Below are 13,646 nucleotides of genomic sequence, written 5' to 3' on the forward strand. Positions count from 1 at the left end.
TGCTCTCAGCTCAGAGAGGATGCTGCCCTTGGAGGACGGGCTCCTGGGGTGTCGGGGGGAGAGCCCATGAATCCTGTCTGCCCGGAGGTCCGGCAGCGCACGGGTCAAACAGCGCCCAGCACACGTGTGTGCACATCACCCGTCAGCCAGCCTGTGTCAAGGCCGACTCTGCCTCAGTTTCTTCCCCAAGACCAGGCGATGTTGCGGGTCTCTGCTCCATTTGCCTTCTGTTCACCCCACCAGGACCCTCCTCTGGGCGCTGCCCACCCCCCTGGGCACCCACCCCACAACCGGAGCCCGCCTGGTGGGCAGGCTGTCACGCCACTCGGGGGGCTTCAGCAGGAAGGGGAGAGGGTCCCGGCAAGCAGGGCTCCGGGGATGGGCCTGGGGGAGGACGCCCGCCCGCTGAGCTCTCTGGTGTATCCGAGGTCCTGCTGATGCCTGTCCCCCCGCCCCGGGGAAGTGCGGGACAGACTTCCTGGAGGCGAAGTGGGGGTGTCTGGACGCGGAGCACAGGAGCACACAGCGCCACCCCAACCCCTGCTCCTAGGCTGCCCGTGAAGCCTGGGGGGAGGTGGGATGGCTTTGGGGCCCGTGTGGCCACCGGAAAGGTCACCGTCACCTGCTCTTTCGGTTTGTGTCCAGTGGCTCCAGCAGATCGAAGAGACGGAGTCGGCCCTGCACCGAAAGATGGTTGACCTGGAAAGTGAGAAGGTTGGTGGGCGTCCGGCCTCCTGTCTGAGCACGACGTCAGCAGGCGGGTGCCCGAGGCCGAGACACAGGTCCTCTTGTGTTTCAGGAGCTGTTCAGCAAGCAGAAGGGCTACCTGGACGAGGAGCTGGACTACAGGAAGCAGGCCCTGGACCAGGCTCATAGGGTAAGCGCTCCGCGGGGGCAGGTGCAGGCTTGGGGGAGAAATGGGGAAGGTTGTTCACACGTCAGGTGGCGGCTCTCAGGGTCCAGTGTGACCACCGTGGGGTCCCTCTCTGCATATCTCCCTGTCAGTGAGGTCCGAGGATGCCCCGCTACCCGTCAGCGCTTTGCCCCGTGAATGCAGAACTCAGATGGGTATTTAAAATAAGTTGAAAAAGTAGGATTCATGAGGAGTGAGGCATTGACGAGCTAAGGAACCTCAGACTCCGAGGACGGCTGCTTGCGCGCCTGCTCCGAGAAGCGGGTGTCCCGCCTCTGCTCGTCCTCGTGCCCGTGGGAAGCAGGTGTCCCGCTGAGGCGCCCGAGGGGGCACCTCCGTCACCAGGGCCCAGTCCTCGCTGACTCGGGTTTGAGAACCAGGCATCTTGTTTGAACCTCAGGCGGCCTGTGTTTCAAGAGGGTGAATCCAAATCAGGGCTAGCGTTGCTGCCTCTCAGATGAGCACAGAGGAGACGCCCCAGGGCACCCCAGAGGTGGGAGGCCCACCGGGCACGGGCATGTCCTTGCTGGTGTCTGTCACCTTGCGGCAGCATGTCCAGCGTGTGCCTTTGTCTCCGCTGGATGCGTCCCTAAGGACTGCACATGTCATGGCCCCAGTTCAGGAAGAGCTGCCGAGTGGCCAGGAGAGGCAGCCCGAGAGTCGCCGAGGGCTCTGGGGTGACGGTGCTGCTGGCCGACGCCCAAGGCCAGGGGCGTCGTGTGGTAAACAGACGCGTTATTAGTTCCCGGCCCTGGATTGTGAGGAGAGTGAGGTCACTGTGCGCAGAGCACCGAGGCCCCTGCGGGTGCTGCCCGGCCTGGAAGCTGGCAGGGTGATGTTTCTCTTGACACCATCAGGGCCCCTCAAGTCAGGGTGGAGGCTCTGCTGGGGGACGACGGTGAGGACAGTGGCCCGCTTAGCATCCAGTCGCTGTGGGACACCTGTGGGATCAGCCACAGAGGAGGCAGAGGGAGGTGGCCTCAGAGCAGAGCCGGGGCCGATGGGCCCCCCCCAGAAATATGTGCCCAGATCACTATTTCCGGTCCACGGTGCCACGTGGGCAGCATGTCAACCCCCCACGAATCTCCCTGTGGGCAGCTGACAGCGCTGAGCGCCCCCGCCCCCGCCCCCCAGGATGCTCCCTGTGCTCTGGTCGCACGTCCCACACACATGTAGGGAGGGGACAGCTCGTCCCAAGGCCCCGGGCGTTACTTACGATACAGCTCAGGAATAGGAGTTTATTACATGTGACGTCAGTGCAGAGAAGATGGTCAGTGGATGTGACGTCAGAGAGCAGGGAGCAGGTGGCCTCTGGCCGCAGCGCTGTGAGATGTGGTTGGGGTGGGGGCCGTCCCTCCCTGTGATTCCCCGTCCTCCAGTTCCAACAGAAAGACACACGTTTACTGTCTCTTGTTTTCTTCACCTGCTATTCACGCTTGCACTTCCTGGTCATTCATGGAGCCCCGTTGTGGAGGGCGGCACAGATCGCCCTGGGGTGCCGGGGGTGCTGCAGGCCTGCGGGTACCTGTCCAGGCTTCCCTCCCTCCCTGCTCTGTCTGTGGACGCAGGGCCGCAGCGGGTCCGTGCTGTGTGACACTGCCCTGGGGAAGTTGCCAGCCCTGCTGGGGAGGCGGTGGGCCCAGGGGCGGCTCCAAGGGGCCCAGGGGCGGCTCCAAGGGGCCCAGGGCTCAGGCTCTGGGCTGGGAAGTCACTGCCCACCTTTTGCTACCAGCTTTGCGTGAAGCCATTGTGATGCTAATTCTAAGCCCCACACTCAGCTGCATTTATTTATTTTGTCAATGCTTGCGATTATCTTTACTGCCTAAGCTCTTTTGCTCTGAGAAGTGGTGGCCATGAGGATTGTGAGCTGCTGTGACAGCTGGGGACAGTTCATTCTGTGGCTGTCAAGAGCAATAAACGTGAGGTCCAGAGGGTTTTGTTCTTCATTTCCTAAAATGCCCACTAAGCTGAAAGGACTTTCCATCATCACTTTGCCTGAAGAAACCGAGCCCTTCATTTCTGAAGACGCTATGGCTTTGACGGGAAGGGGGTTTGTAGGCGAAGAATTTTTTTTTTCCAGAGACTGCAGCAGGAAAATTTCCCGAGGAAAGAGCTCGAGGAGGATTCCAGATCAGACTGGTATATCCTTAGGTGTTTATAAAAAGGAATGGATTATGGCTGCTGAGTTATGGCAAAGAGACCATTTTGCATTGGTTCGTGGTGGTTTCTGGGTGTCGCACTGGAGTTCTGGAAGGTGGCAGAGGGCTGAGCCCCACACCCCATGCCCCACGCGGCGCTTTCCTGGTCTCCGTGTCCCCGCCCGCCCCGCCTGCAGCCCTGGCCAGGCTCCCTCAGCCCTGGCCTGGGCGTCCCCGGCCGGGCTCCACTCAGCCGGCCGGCCTCTCTGCTTCCCTGGGTGCTCGCTCTGCTCTCACAGGCTGGGGTGGGGGTCGCCTGTGGGATTGCGGGTCCTTTCCCTGAGCTCTGCAGTGAGTGCTGAGGCCCCTAACTGTGGGCATCACGTGCTGGGGGGCCGTGGTCACGGAGGGGCAGGGTGGCACACACGCTTGGGGACCAGGGGGCTGAGGGGCTCCCTGTTAGAGGCCCCCCGGGCAGGGTGAGGACTAGATTCTGGAGTCCCCACAGGATCCGGACCCCAGCTCTCCCCATGGAACCGTGTGCGAGTTGTCCGTCCCCACTTGTCCCGTGACCTGGGGCTACTGAGGGCGGCAGCCGCACGGAAGGGGTGGGCGCCGAGGGCTCTGCAGAGCTGGGGTCATCAGCAGGTCGGGGGTGCACGCCAGCCACCACGGGTGCAGGCGTTCTCGGGATCTGTCACCTTGAGTGTGGGTGAGGAAGCTGGGAGGTGGGCACAGGAGGGGCGCACAGGGCCTCCAGGCTGAGCGGAGCTCGGGGAGCAGCTGAGGGAAGGGGTGTTCTCGCAGAGCTCGGGGGGGCCAGACTCAGAGCTAGGTGTCACAGGGCCGTGCTCCCTCTGAGGCTCTCGGGGAGGCTCCTTCCTGCCTCCTCCAGCTGCCGGGGGCTCCAGCGGTCCCCCAGCCTCTGCCTCTGTCTTCGCATGGCTTCTCCCTCATGTCTTCTGTGACTGCCTCCAACTCCCCTCTCCTAAGGACACGAGCCATCGGATGTCCCCCCCCCCCCAGTCCCATATGACCTCATCCTAACTTGATTACAGCTGCCAAGACCCTGTTTCCAAATAAGGCCACATTCACAGGGTCTGGGGGTCAAGACTTGAATGTATCGTCTTGGGGACATGACTGATCCACACCACAGGTGGCATTGAGGACCACAGAGTGGCCTGGCCCCGGAGAAGCCAGAAGTCAGGGACTTGTGTAAATTCTGTCCTTATATCAGACACCCCCCTGTGAGCCCTGCCCTTCTTCCTTCAACGGGGCTCATAAACCAGGGGTTTGATGAAGGCCATGAGCAAAGGAAGAGTTCTTCCCTCCGTCATGCTCCCCCCGACCCCCTAGGGCCTGTCATCCTCCACTGGTCTCAAATATTTGCTCAGCTGTGTTCCCAAATGTTAGCATGACCCAAGAATTCTGCCCCTGAAGCCTCAGTGCACAGGCAAACTGCGAAGGGCCTGAACGAGTTGCTCCTGGATTGTGTTTCTTCTCTACAGAAAGTCATCTAGGCCAGTCCAGGGGAAACAGTCCCCTGTGTGGGGTGGCTTGGAGACGTTGTAACCCCCCGGGGTCACCGGGTTCCCTGGCCCCCATCAGACCCAGGCAGCCCTTTTAGAAGAAGTTGAGACTAACGTCAGCCCCTCCCCTCCCCCAGCACATCCTGGAACTGGAAGCCATGCTTTACGACGCCTTGCAGCAGGAGGCCGGGGCCAAGGTGGCCGAGATTCTGTCGGAGGAGGAGCGCGAGAAGCTCAAGGTGGCCGTGGAGCAGTGGAAGCGCCAGGTCATGAGTGAGCTGCGCGAGCGGGACGCCCAGATCCTGCGGGAGCGCATGGAGCTGCTGCAGCTGGCACAGCAGGTGCGCCTGCCGGTGGCGGTGGGGTGCCTGAGGCAGGGGGCTGGGCGCTGCCTTCCCATGGCCACGCCGTCCTGCAGCGTGTTCTCCAATAGCCACATCTCCAAAGGCCAGCCCTTCCGTGGCCATGCCCTCCCATGGCCACGCCCTCCTTGGTGTGCTCTCCAATAGTCACAGCTCTGATGGCCGCGCCTTCCCATGGCCACGCCCACCACGGTGTGCTGTCCAATAGCCATAACTCCAACGACCACACTTTCCCATGGCTGCGCCCCCTACGGGTGCTCTCTCCAATAGCCCTGATCTCCCATGGCCACGCCCTCCACAGTGTGCTGCCCAATAGCCACATCTCCAGCGGCCACGCCCTCCTATGGCCACACCCTCCTCTGGCAGGCTCTTGTGCCAGACTCTCTGCCCCTTCATATCAGTCACCTGCGCTGCACCACCAGGCCCTGTGGGTGGCACATCCTCTCCTGGCAAGGACCCCTGACTGTGAGGTCTCTATAATGACTCCTCCTTCAATGGTCAGGATGTGGTGAAGGTGTCCTCTGGGGAGCAGCCCCTGACTTCTCCTAGCCTCGGGCACTTTGGGACCTCAGGCCAATCTGCTGGTCCATTCCTAACAGAAGGTGCAGGGCCCTGGCACCTTGGAGAACCTGGGCGTTACAGACTTGCCTCTGCTTCCGTGTGTGCCCTTGGGGCCCAGAAGGGGTCTTCAAGGGTGTGTTCTGTATTCAGAGGCTCAACTGCAAAATTAGATAAATTAGCAAACTGCGGCTTTTCTGTGAATGTTGGTGGGTGATGTCTGACCAGAGGATCAGTCAGCCACCAGGACAGTCGCTGCTGGATTCAGGGTGGTCAGTGTGGCCATTACCTGAGGGCCCCTCTTGTCCATCAGACAGGCTGTGGGCAGAGCTCGCTGCTTGCAGGGTCAGGGTCCAGGCATGGCATTGGGGTCCAGACAGGACACGCAAATTTGCATCCAGTCGGCCTGGTATACCACAGTAAGGGCCGGGGCTTCAAGCACAGTGTCACCTTGTGGAGGAGAGTCCCCCTGGGACTGGCTTTGTGGCCTTGTGGCGGCTCTTGGTGCTGCTGTGGTGGCATTTGGGAAGGGCGTGAACCGAGTCCTTGGGCTTCTAGCATTACTATGGACCATCTGGAGGTGTGGGGGCGATGTTGGAGCAGAGCAGCCAACTAAGAAAGGCCGTGTCCGAAAGGGAAACTGAGGTGAGCAAGGCTGCTCCTCTGCCCAGCCATGGCCTCCAAGCAGTCCACGGACAGAGGACAGACAGGCTCCCGGCCCTTTGCCGTAAAGGAGTGCAAACCTCGAAAGGGTTTTTCCAAGTACTTGGTTTCCCAAGTACATACTCTAATTACTGAAGATTTTCGTCTTTTTAACATTGCAGAGAATTAAAGAGTTAGAAGAGAGAATAGAAGGTCAGAAGAGGCAAATAAAGGAACTGGAGGAAAAGGTAAAATAAATGGAGTTTTGGGGGCTTGCTCTGTTCACCGGGAGCACAGAGGGCTACACGCTGGCCTTAGTGTGTGCTCCGAGGGTGGAGGTGGGGTTGGACAGGGAGAGGCTGCAGGGCAGAGGCCAGGGCCCCCGGCTCTGGGAACGCCCCTGTGCAGTGACCCGTGGCGCCACCTTGGAGGGGCTGTGCTGCGTGCAGACTCATTGTCCCCAGCTGTAGCAGTGGGAGGGGGGCCAGCGACCTAGGGTCCTTGGAGCGGAGTGGCTGTGCTGAGGAAGGATTCCTCCCTGTTTTCCAAGTGTGGCTCTAAAAGTCAAGTTCCTGCAGGACCAGATTTTCTCTCGGAAGCAGGTCACCCGTCCAATCGCAGTCTCTTGTTTCCGGTCCATCGTGCCTTTTGCTTCCAGGCTCAAAATGTCAGGTGCTGCTGTGCAGAAGGTTTGGGGCCACGCAGCCTGGGGCCCTGGGGCAGCACCCTGGCTCTTTGCCTGGACCCCTGCCCCTGCTAGGCGTAGGGTCACAGGTGCTCTGTCAATTCTTGGTGACATGACTTGTGGTCCCCAAATCAAGGTGTCTGGAGCGCTCCTGGAGGGAGCCCTGCCTCTGCCTGGGCCTCGCTTACTTCGGCCTGGTTCTTTTCCTGTGAGTCAGGGATGCTTTGGTGTCTCTGTGCTCACACTGACGTTCGGTTCTTGCAGTCGGTCCTGCCTGTGGGGTGATCTCCCCCAGATGGCCCGCTCCCCACTGAGCGCTGAGTGAGGTGGCCCGTGGGTCCATCTCTCTGCCTTGTCCCTTCTGGGGAAAGTGGGAGGCTGGCGCTTGCTCGGGAGCCCCGTGGACTGCACGTCCTCAGCCACTGCCTGAGGAAGAGCCAGCACAGGCCAGGCGGCCCAGGGAAGTGTGACCCCTCCCAGTGGCGGCCCACCCCACCCCGCCCACCCCAGCTCCTCTGCACTGACACCTGCCCGTTCCCTGGGCACTTTACTGCCATCTGCCCAGCAGCCGTCATGGTAATTCGGCAGCCCTGCTTGGCCAGCACCCCGGAGCACCCGTGAGCGGCCTCGGGCACCGGGCAGGGCGGGAAGCAGGCAGGTGCCCAGTGGACAGGGTCTGCTGCCTCTCGGACACTGGCAGGCGGGGAAGCTTCCCCGGGACCCGGAGGCACAGGGGTGCTGTTCTCAGGGCTCTGGCCTCACAGCACACAGCCTTTCTTCCAGAACACACGCTGTTTCCCCTCGCGTGTGACCGTGAGCGCATTTGTGTGTTGACTACGTGGATGTTAAGCACTGGGTGTGAGCTCCTCTCATGTGGCCCTTGAGACTCTGGATGTCCAGTAGTCATGCCTCCCTAGACCTTCTCTCGTGTCTGGTGTCCCCACCCCCAGCCCCAGTGCGGCCCTGGTGAGACACCTTCTAGGTAGTTGGTCCTTTACCGATTCCAGTGGGACCAGAGTCTTGTCAGGGTGCTGGGTTTGCCTGGCCCTTGGAGTGACTTTCCACAAGACCCCCTCCTCAGTGTCAGCCAGCGGGGGGCCCTGCTTCAGCTCCACGGAGAAGGAAGAGCGGGGGGCGGTGGAGGCCCTGTGTGGGGAGCCGTGTGGGGACACGCTGTCACTGTGGCCCCTCCCAGCACCAGCCGCACACGCGGGACCCCAGCGGGGTCTGCTCCTGTGCCCTTGGCAGCACGTCTTGTTCTGTGTGTGATCACCGTCCTTTCCTGCCAGATGTCTACAAACTCTTTTTCTCTCTCTTTCCTTCCATGTCTCTGCCCTTCCCCGTTCCTTTTCAGTTTCTATTTTTGTTCTTATTTTTCTCCTTAGCTTTCATTCTGTGGTCATAGCTCGCCTGGGCCCCCTGACGCGGTGAGTACTGCATCGGCGGCTAGCGTCCGGCGAGGGGCCCACGAGCACCGGGGGCCAGCAGGGCCCCACCCTCTAGCTGCCCCCACAGCATCCTGGCAGCCTCGAGAGCCCGGGCCCTGCTCCGGGCCGGGATTCAGGGCTCTGGACACCAGAGGGCTCAAGGGCATGGGCCTGTCCTGAGCGGGAGGGAGAGTGAGGGGTCCTCACACCAGAGAGGCTGCATGCACATTGCCTGGTGGGCTCCAAGCCCCGCCTGTCGCACCAGCAGGAAGCAGTGCCCAGAGCACGCTGTCTCGTGTTTCGTGTCCCTTTCCTGCAGTGCCGAGGACAAGCATGGGTGACCCCGGGGCACTTGGCCCAGGCTTCTGGGACACAAGGGTCTCCTCCAGGGACGTGAACAGTCATGCTTGGCTGTGGTGTCATTATTGTGGTTTTAGACCAGGGCCACATGCAAGGCCTGCCATCCTGCTCGGTCATGCCCCGCCCTTCTGAGGCCGTCCCCAGAGGCTCCCTGGGGCAGCGGCATCCTGACCCTGGCAGCCCCTCCCTCCCCAGAGAAGCCTCCCTGACGTGCGTCCTGCTGTTCCCTTCCAGCCCCCAGAGGAGCCGGACCCCTTTCCTCCAGCTGGACCAGAGCCCAGCAGGTGCCCGGGCGGCCACACAAGACGCCCTGTCTCGTCCCTGAAGACCCGAGAGGATCTGGTCTCTGTGGACCCCGGCCCGACGAGGAGGAGGGAGCAGGGGGCCCTTTGAGCACCTCTGAGCGGGCAAACGTCCGCTCTGTGAGCCAGAATTAGAACTAGTTTTCTGACTGGGGCTCCCCTGGAGGACTCCTGGTCTTGCTGCTGGACCCTGGGGTCCCTCCCGGGGAGGCAGCCTCCGCATCCCGGTGTGAAGGGTGCGCGAGTTCCCTGCTGAGCAGGTGCAGAGAGCTGCTTCTGTGCAGAAGCATCCAGAGCCCCATGCTCCCATTCGTGACCCCTTAATCACACGGCACACATCTCAGATGAACGGACACAGGCACCCCACAAAGTGATGCAATGAAGCCTGTGACCACAGAGGTGACCTTCATTCAGGGAGGCCCAGCCGGGTCCTGAGGGATGTTCCGAGGATGGCTTCCCGGGCCACTTTGGGTGGCCTAGGAGGACTCGCTCACTGGGGTCCTGAGCACCTGCTGGCGACGCATCCCTGCCTGATTTGATGACGCTGTCACCCGTGGCTGTCTCACCCGTGCTGTGAGCCCCCAGCCTCCGAGCCGCCAGGAGCCTCACAGAGGAGCGAGTGGGACCGACCAGAGGGAGACTGAGGAGCGTGGTCGTGGGAGGCGGGACAAGACAGGGCCTGGACTCACTGGAAAGGGGGCCTGGCTCTCCCGGAACACAGAGCCCCAGACTGCGGAGGCCCTGAGTGCCCAGTGCACCCCGGCCCTGAGGCCACGGGCTGAGCGCGGCCGGAGCTGCAGGTGCAGACCCCCAGGCGCCGCCCTCAAGGCAGTGCCCGGCGAGGGCAGCCACGCGCCTGTGCCCCTGCAGATACGAGAAGGGAGCCCAGGGCCCGTGTGGTGAGCAGGTAAGTGCGGCCATTCGTCCCTGGAGACCGTGCTCCCCATTCCCCACCCCTCACTGCGTGGGGCCCTCGCGGGCCCTGCCCTGCCTCCCTCTGCTTGGTCCAGTGGTCCCAGCCAGGATGTGGCTTCAGTTTGCTGGGACCTGCCCTGCTATGGGGGCCCTGGGCATCTGTCCAGGTCAGTGGGGACAGGGAGGGGAGGCTCATTTTCCACCCCCAACCCCAGACAAGAGTCTGCTCCTTGAGGGGCATCCCCATGTGCTGACCCCTGGGGGGCCTCCTTGCCCAGACCCAGGACATGCCCCCCATGCGCCCAGGTGTGGGCCAGCGCCGCTTCATCTCCCGGCAGCGAAGGACTGTCCAGATGTGCTCCGGCCCCACAGGGTCTGCGGGCCAGCCCTGCCCACCCCACCTTCCTGCTGCCAGAAGCTCCAGTGAAGGAAAGCGTCCTACTTGGCCCTGCAGAGCAGTCCCTCTCGCCCAGCTCCTCCTGAGCACCGGCCCCCAAGGCTCCCCTTCCCTTCGAACCGTCATGAGCTTGGCTGAGCTCAGGGGTCAGGGCCTCTTGGCCCCCCTCCCTGGCTGTCCCCCCAACCCCCCGTGCCACACCCCCAGTCAGGCTAGGAGGCAGTCCTCTGGCCCAGGCAGAGGCTCCCCCGCCGAGCCCTCAGTCCCCAGGGGAGTTTCCTAAGCGAGGCTGCTTATGTGGGGCCTTCCGTGCTGAGCTGCCGTGGAGTGTGGTGTGGCCGCGCCGTGGCCGCTCGGTGAGCCCCTTCCCCATTGGGGCGCCTGCTCTTCAGACGGCGGGGCCGAAGGGGGTTCCCCAGGACGTGCAGCCATGTGTAGGGAGGGGAGCACGTGAGGCCACCACCTGCTCATTCAGAAGGGGGACCAGCAACACCTCTCTTCTCTCATGGAGCACGTCTGGTGCGTGTTCCTTCAAAGGGGCACATAATGGCGTGTGTGGGGCCCCAGAGGACCCCGGGCGCACACAGCCGCGGAAGGTCACTCTCAGGCTTGTTCTGGACCGGAGCAGGAGCCCGGCCAGTCCCAGTCCTGGTCCCAGGGGCGCCCCGAGGGCGTGCAGGAGCTCCAATCCAAGCGTGCACCCTGGGAGCCTGGGGCTCGGGCCGCCGCTGAGGCCTGTGCAGAAGCCCCGCGGCCAAACACCTGGTGCTCAGGAACCTGCCGAGCGCCACCCTGAGCTCTGATTGCTCAGTGAGTCCCCAGTCACCGCCTGGCTTTAAAAGTCACCCATCGTGAAGTGCCGGTGAACACGTGTGTGACACGCTGCCGGGGGCCCTGGAAGTGCCCCACCCACGTCCTTCCCTGCAGCGTCAGCCAGCCAGTGGCTCTGTGGCCTGCCCTACCGTGTTGGGGGCAGGGTGGACCCCCCAGGCTTTGGAAGGACACTCGGTGCCCCCAGGGCTGTGAGCAGGTCCCGGTGGGGAGGGTCGGGACGGGAGAGCAGGTACTGGGCAGACACAGCTGTCCTCAGTGACCTCCAGGGCCTGGGCGGAGCTCCAGGGTGCTCACAGCCCAGGGGCTGGCTCAGCTCGGGGCTGGCGGGGGGTGGAGGCAGGGGACACGCTCCTAAAGGTGTGCAGACACAGAACCCGGAGAGAAGCGTGCCTCCTCTCCACCCAGTCGCCCAGACTCCCGGCCGCCTGGGCATCAGGGAGAGAGTTCTGGAATGCTAGTCAAAGTGGGAAAATGTATGAAATGGTGACCCCAGGCCGGGCTGTCACAGCAGGTAGGAACATTAGGTCCAATTCCTGATGTCCCGTGAGAGGTGGCCCCTGACGGCCGGGGACAGCCCGAGGGGCTGGGGCCACAGTGTCACCGTGAGTTTGCTCAGCTCAGTGAGATGACGCCCATACGTCTTCTCCTGGGTGACGTTAACCTTTGTCACCGGGGGCTGACACCTTCCGGGCTCTGCACTGAAAACGTGTTGCTCATGCCTGGTGAGCGCACTGGGGAGAGCACCTGAGACCGAAAGGGTGCCATTTTTCCGGAAGCTTCTGGGCACGGACTTCGGCAGCCCTGGGCGCCACGGTGCTGCCCTGGACCCCGTGGTGCTGCCCCGGCATCCCCGCGCCTGCTCCCGCTGTTTCCTTCCCGTTGTTCCCTTACTTGTGCGGTGGTCTCGCCGGGGTATTTATCCTGGGGCTACAGTCCGGCGCCTGATTATCTTCTGTCCGGACAGAAGCGCTCCCTCAGGTGGCTCCCGTGTCCTATTGACGGGTCCCATGTGCTGCTCCAGCACATCCTTACTCTGCCCCCACGGGATGCCCCAGGCCACTTTTAGAGTCCCCGCCGGAGGCCCTTCCTCCTGGCAGTGTCCAGGGACCAACGTCTCTGGGGCTGGGTGTGCTCTTGCCCCTGGGCGGGGGTCACATTGTCCCCAGACTTGGAAGGACAGTGCACGTGCACACGCCTGTTTATTTCCGCACGTACCTGCCACTTGTGTACTATCTGTCGTGCATGAATGTATGTCTATGCGCCTGTCTGTCTTGTCCGTCAGTCTGTCCATCTGTCTATCCATCCATCCGTCCATCTGTCTGTGTGCTTATCTATCATCTATCTGCCCATTCGTCCATCTGTCCATCCGTCTGCCTATGTAACTATCCATCTGTTACCTGTCTCTCTGTATCATCTATTTATCCATTTTTCTACGTATGTATCATCAGTCACCTATCACCTGTTATGAAGCCATGAGTTCATGATGATGCCTCCAATTCTAGGTTAACAATTGAAGATCCACCCCAGCCCCCCCCCCCCGCCATTACATGTAACTCCTTTCTGCGCCTCTCGCTGTCTACACTCTGTGGACTCACTTGCTCAGCCCCAGAGTACTCACGGAGCAGCTGCAGAGTCGCTAACCTGTGCAGCCGTGAGACACAGACCAGTGAGGGTGCCTGTGTGCACAGCTCCGTCTGGGCTCACCCTGCGCGCACGGTGCTGTTTTCCCTCATCGCTTCGCTCTTTTCTTTCCCACCTCTTCCCGTGCGCCCGCGCTGTCCACGCGTCATGCAGTCCGTTCTTCACCGCTGGGGCTCCATTTGGGCTTCTCCACAGAGTGGGTTGCTTCATTTACACCCAGCAGAGGTCGCTGTCTGTACAGATGTCTGGGCTGAGTGTGCCGGCCACAACCCCGGCATAGGGCAGTGCCGGCCGCCCTGAAACTCCCGCTGGCGCCCTCTGCACTCACCACCCCCAGCCCCGTTCTCTCCACCTGTCACTAAATTGCCTTATTCAAAGTCACAAGTGTTTGGTCCTGTGTTTCCTTCTAGAATCTTGTGGCTTGATGTCTGACATTTATATCCAGGCCTGGTTCCAGGTCCACTTTTGCACATGGGGAACGGTCTGGGTCAAAGCACGTGTTTTGCCCGTGGTGGTCAATCCCCTGTTTCTTCCCACCCTCTTTTGGTTAAAATCCCTGTGCTTGTCTGGCTCAGCCCTGTCCTGGCTGGAGTGTCCTCCCCAGCTCCGAGTCACTACACACCAGGAGTCGGGGGGACAGTGTGTCACTTGCTGGTCCCTGGGCTGGCGCCGGGTTTCCAGGGACCGCGCCCACCCAGCTGTGGGTTCCCAGGCTTGATGTGTGTGACATTAGCTGTCAGCAGACCCAGATTTACAGCTGCCAGTGAGCAGCCCCCCTACCCTGAACAGCCATGTTGGGGCCCTCTCTGCTGTGTGGTGTGAGGCCCCCAGCCGGGTGAGGGCCCTCTCTGCTGTGTGGTGTGAGCCCCCCCAGCGGGTGGAGGGCCCTCTCTGCTGTGTGGTGTGAGCCCCCCCAGCCGGTGGAGGGCCCTCTCTGCTGTGT

At 62.0% G+C, this 13,646-nt stretch overlaps 1 protein-coding gene across 1 annotated transcript in view; it reads left to right on the top strand.

The window, feature by feature from the left end:
- JAKMIP3 (Janus kinase and microtubule interacting protein 3) overlaps positions 1-13,646 on the top strand; it is a 68,710-nt gene that overhangs the window by 45,803 nt on the left and 9,261 nt on the right. The window contains exons 17-22 of the mRNA XM_029920662.1: positions 646-714; positions 800-877; positions 4,718-4,921; positions 6,325-6,390; positions 8,213-8,254; positions 8,849-9,823. Of these exons, the coding sequence (XP_029776522.1) occupies positions 646-714; positions 800-877; positions 4,718-4,921; positions 6,325-6,390; positions 8,213-8,254; positions 8,849-9,007 (618 nt within the window). The 3' untranslated portion in view covers positions 9,008-9,823. The remainder of the gene's footprint in view (positions 1-645; positions 715-799; positions 878-4,717; positions 4,922-6,324; positions 6,391-8,212; positions 8,255-8,848; positions 9,824-13,646) is intronic.

Source organism: Suricata suricatta, chromosome 2 (assembly GCF_006229205.1).
Source record: "Suricata suricatta isolate VVHF042 chromosome 2, meerkat_22Aug2017_6uvM2_HiC, whole genome shotgun sequence".
Classification (NCBI taxonomy): domain Eukaryota; kingdom Metazoa; phylum Chordata; class Mammalia; order Carnivora; family Herpestidae; genus Suricata; species Suricata suricatta.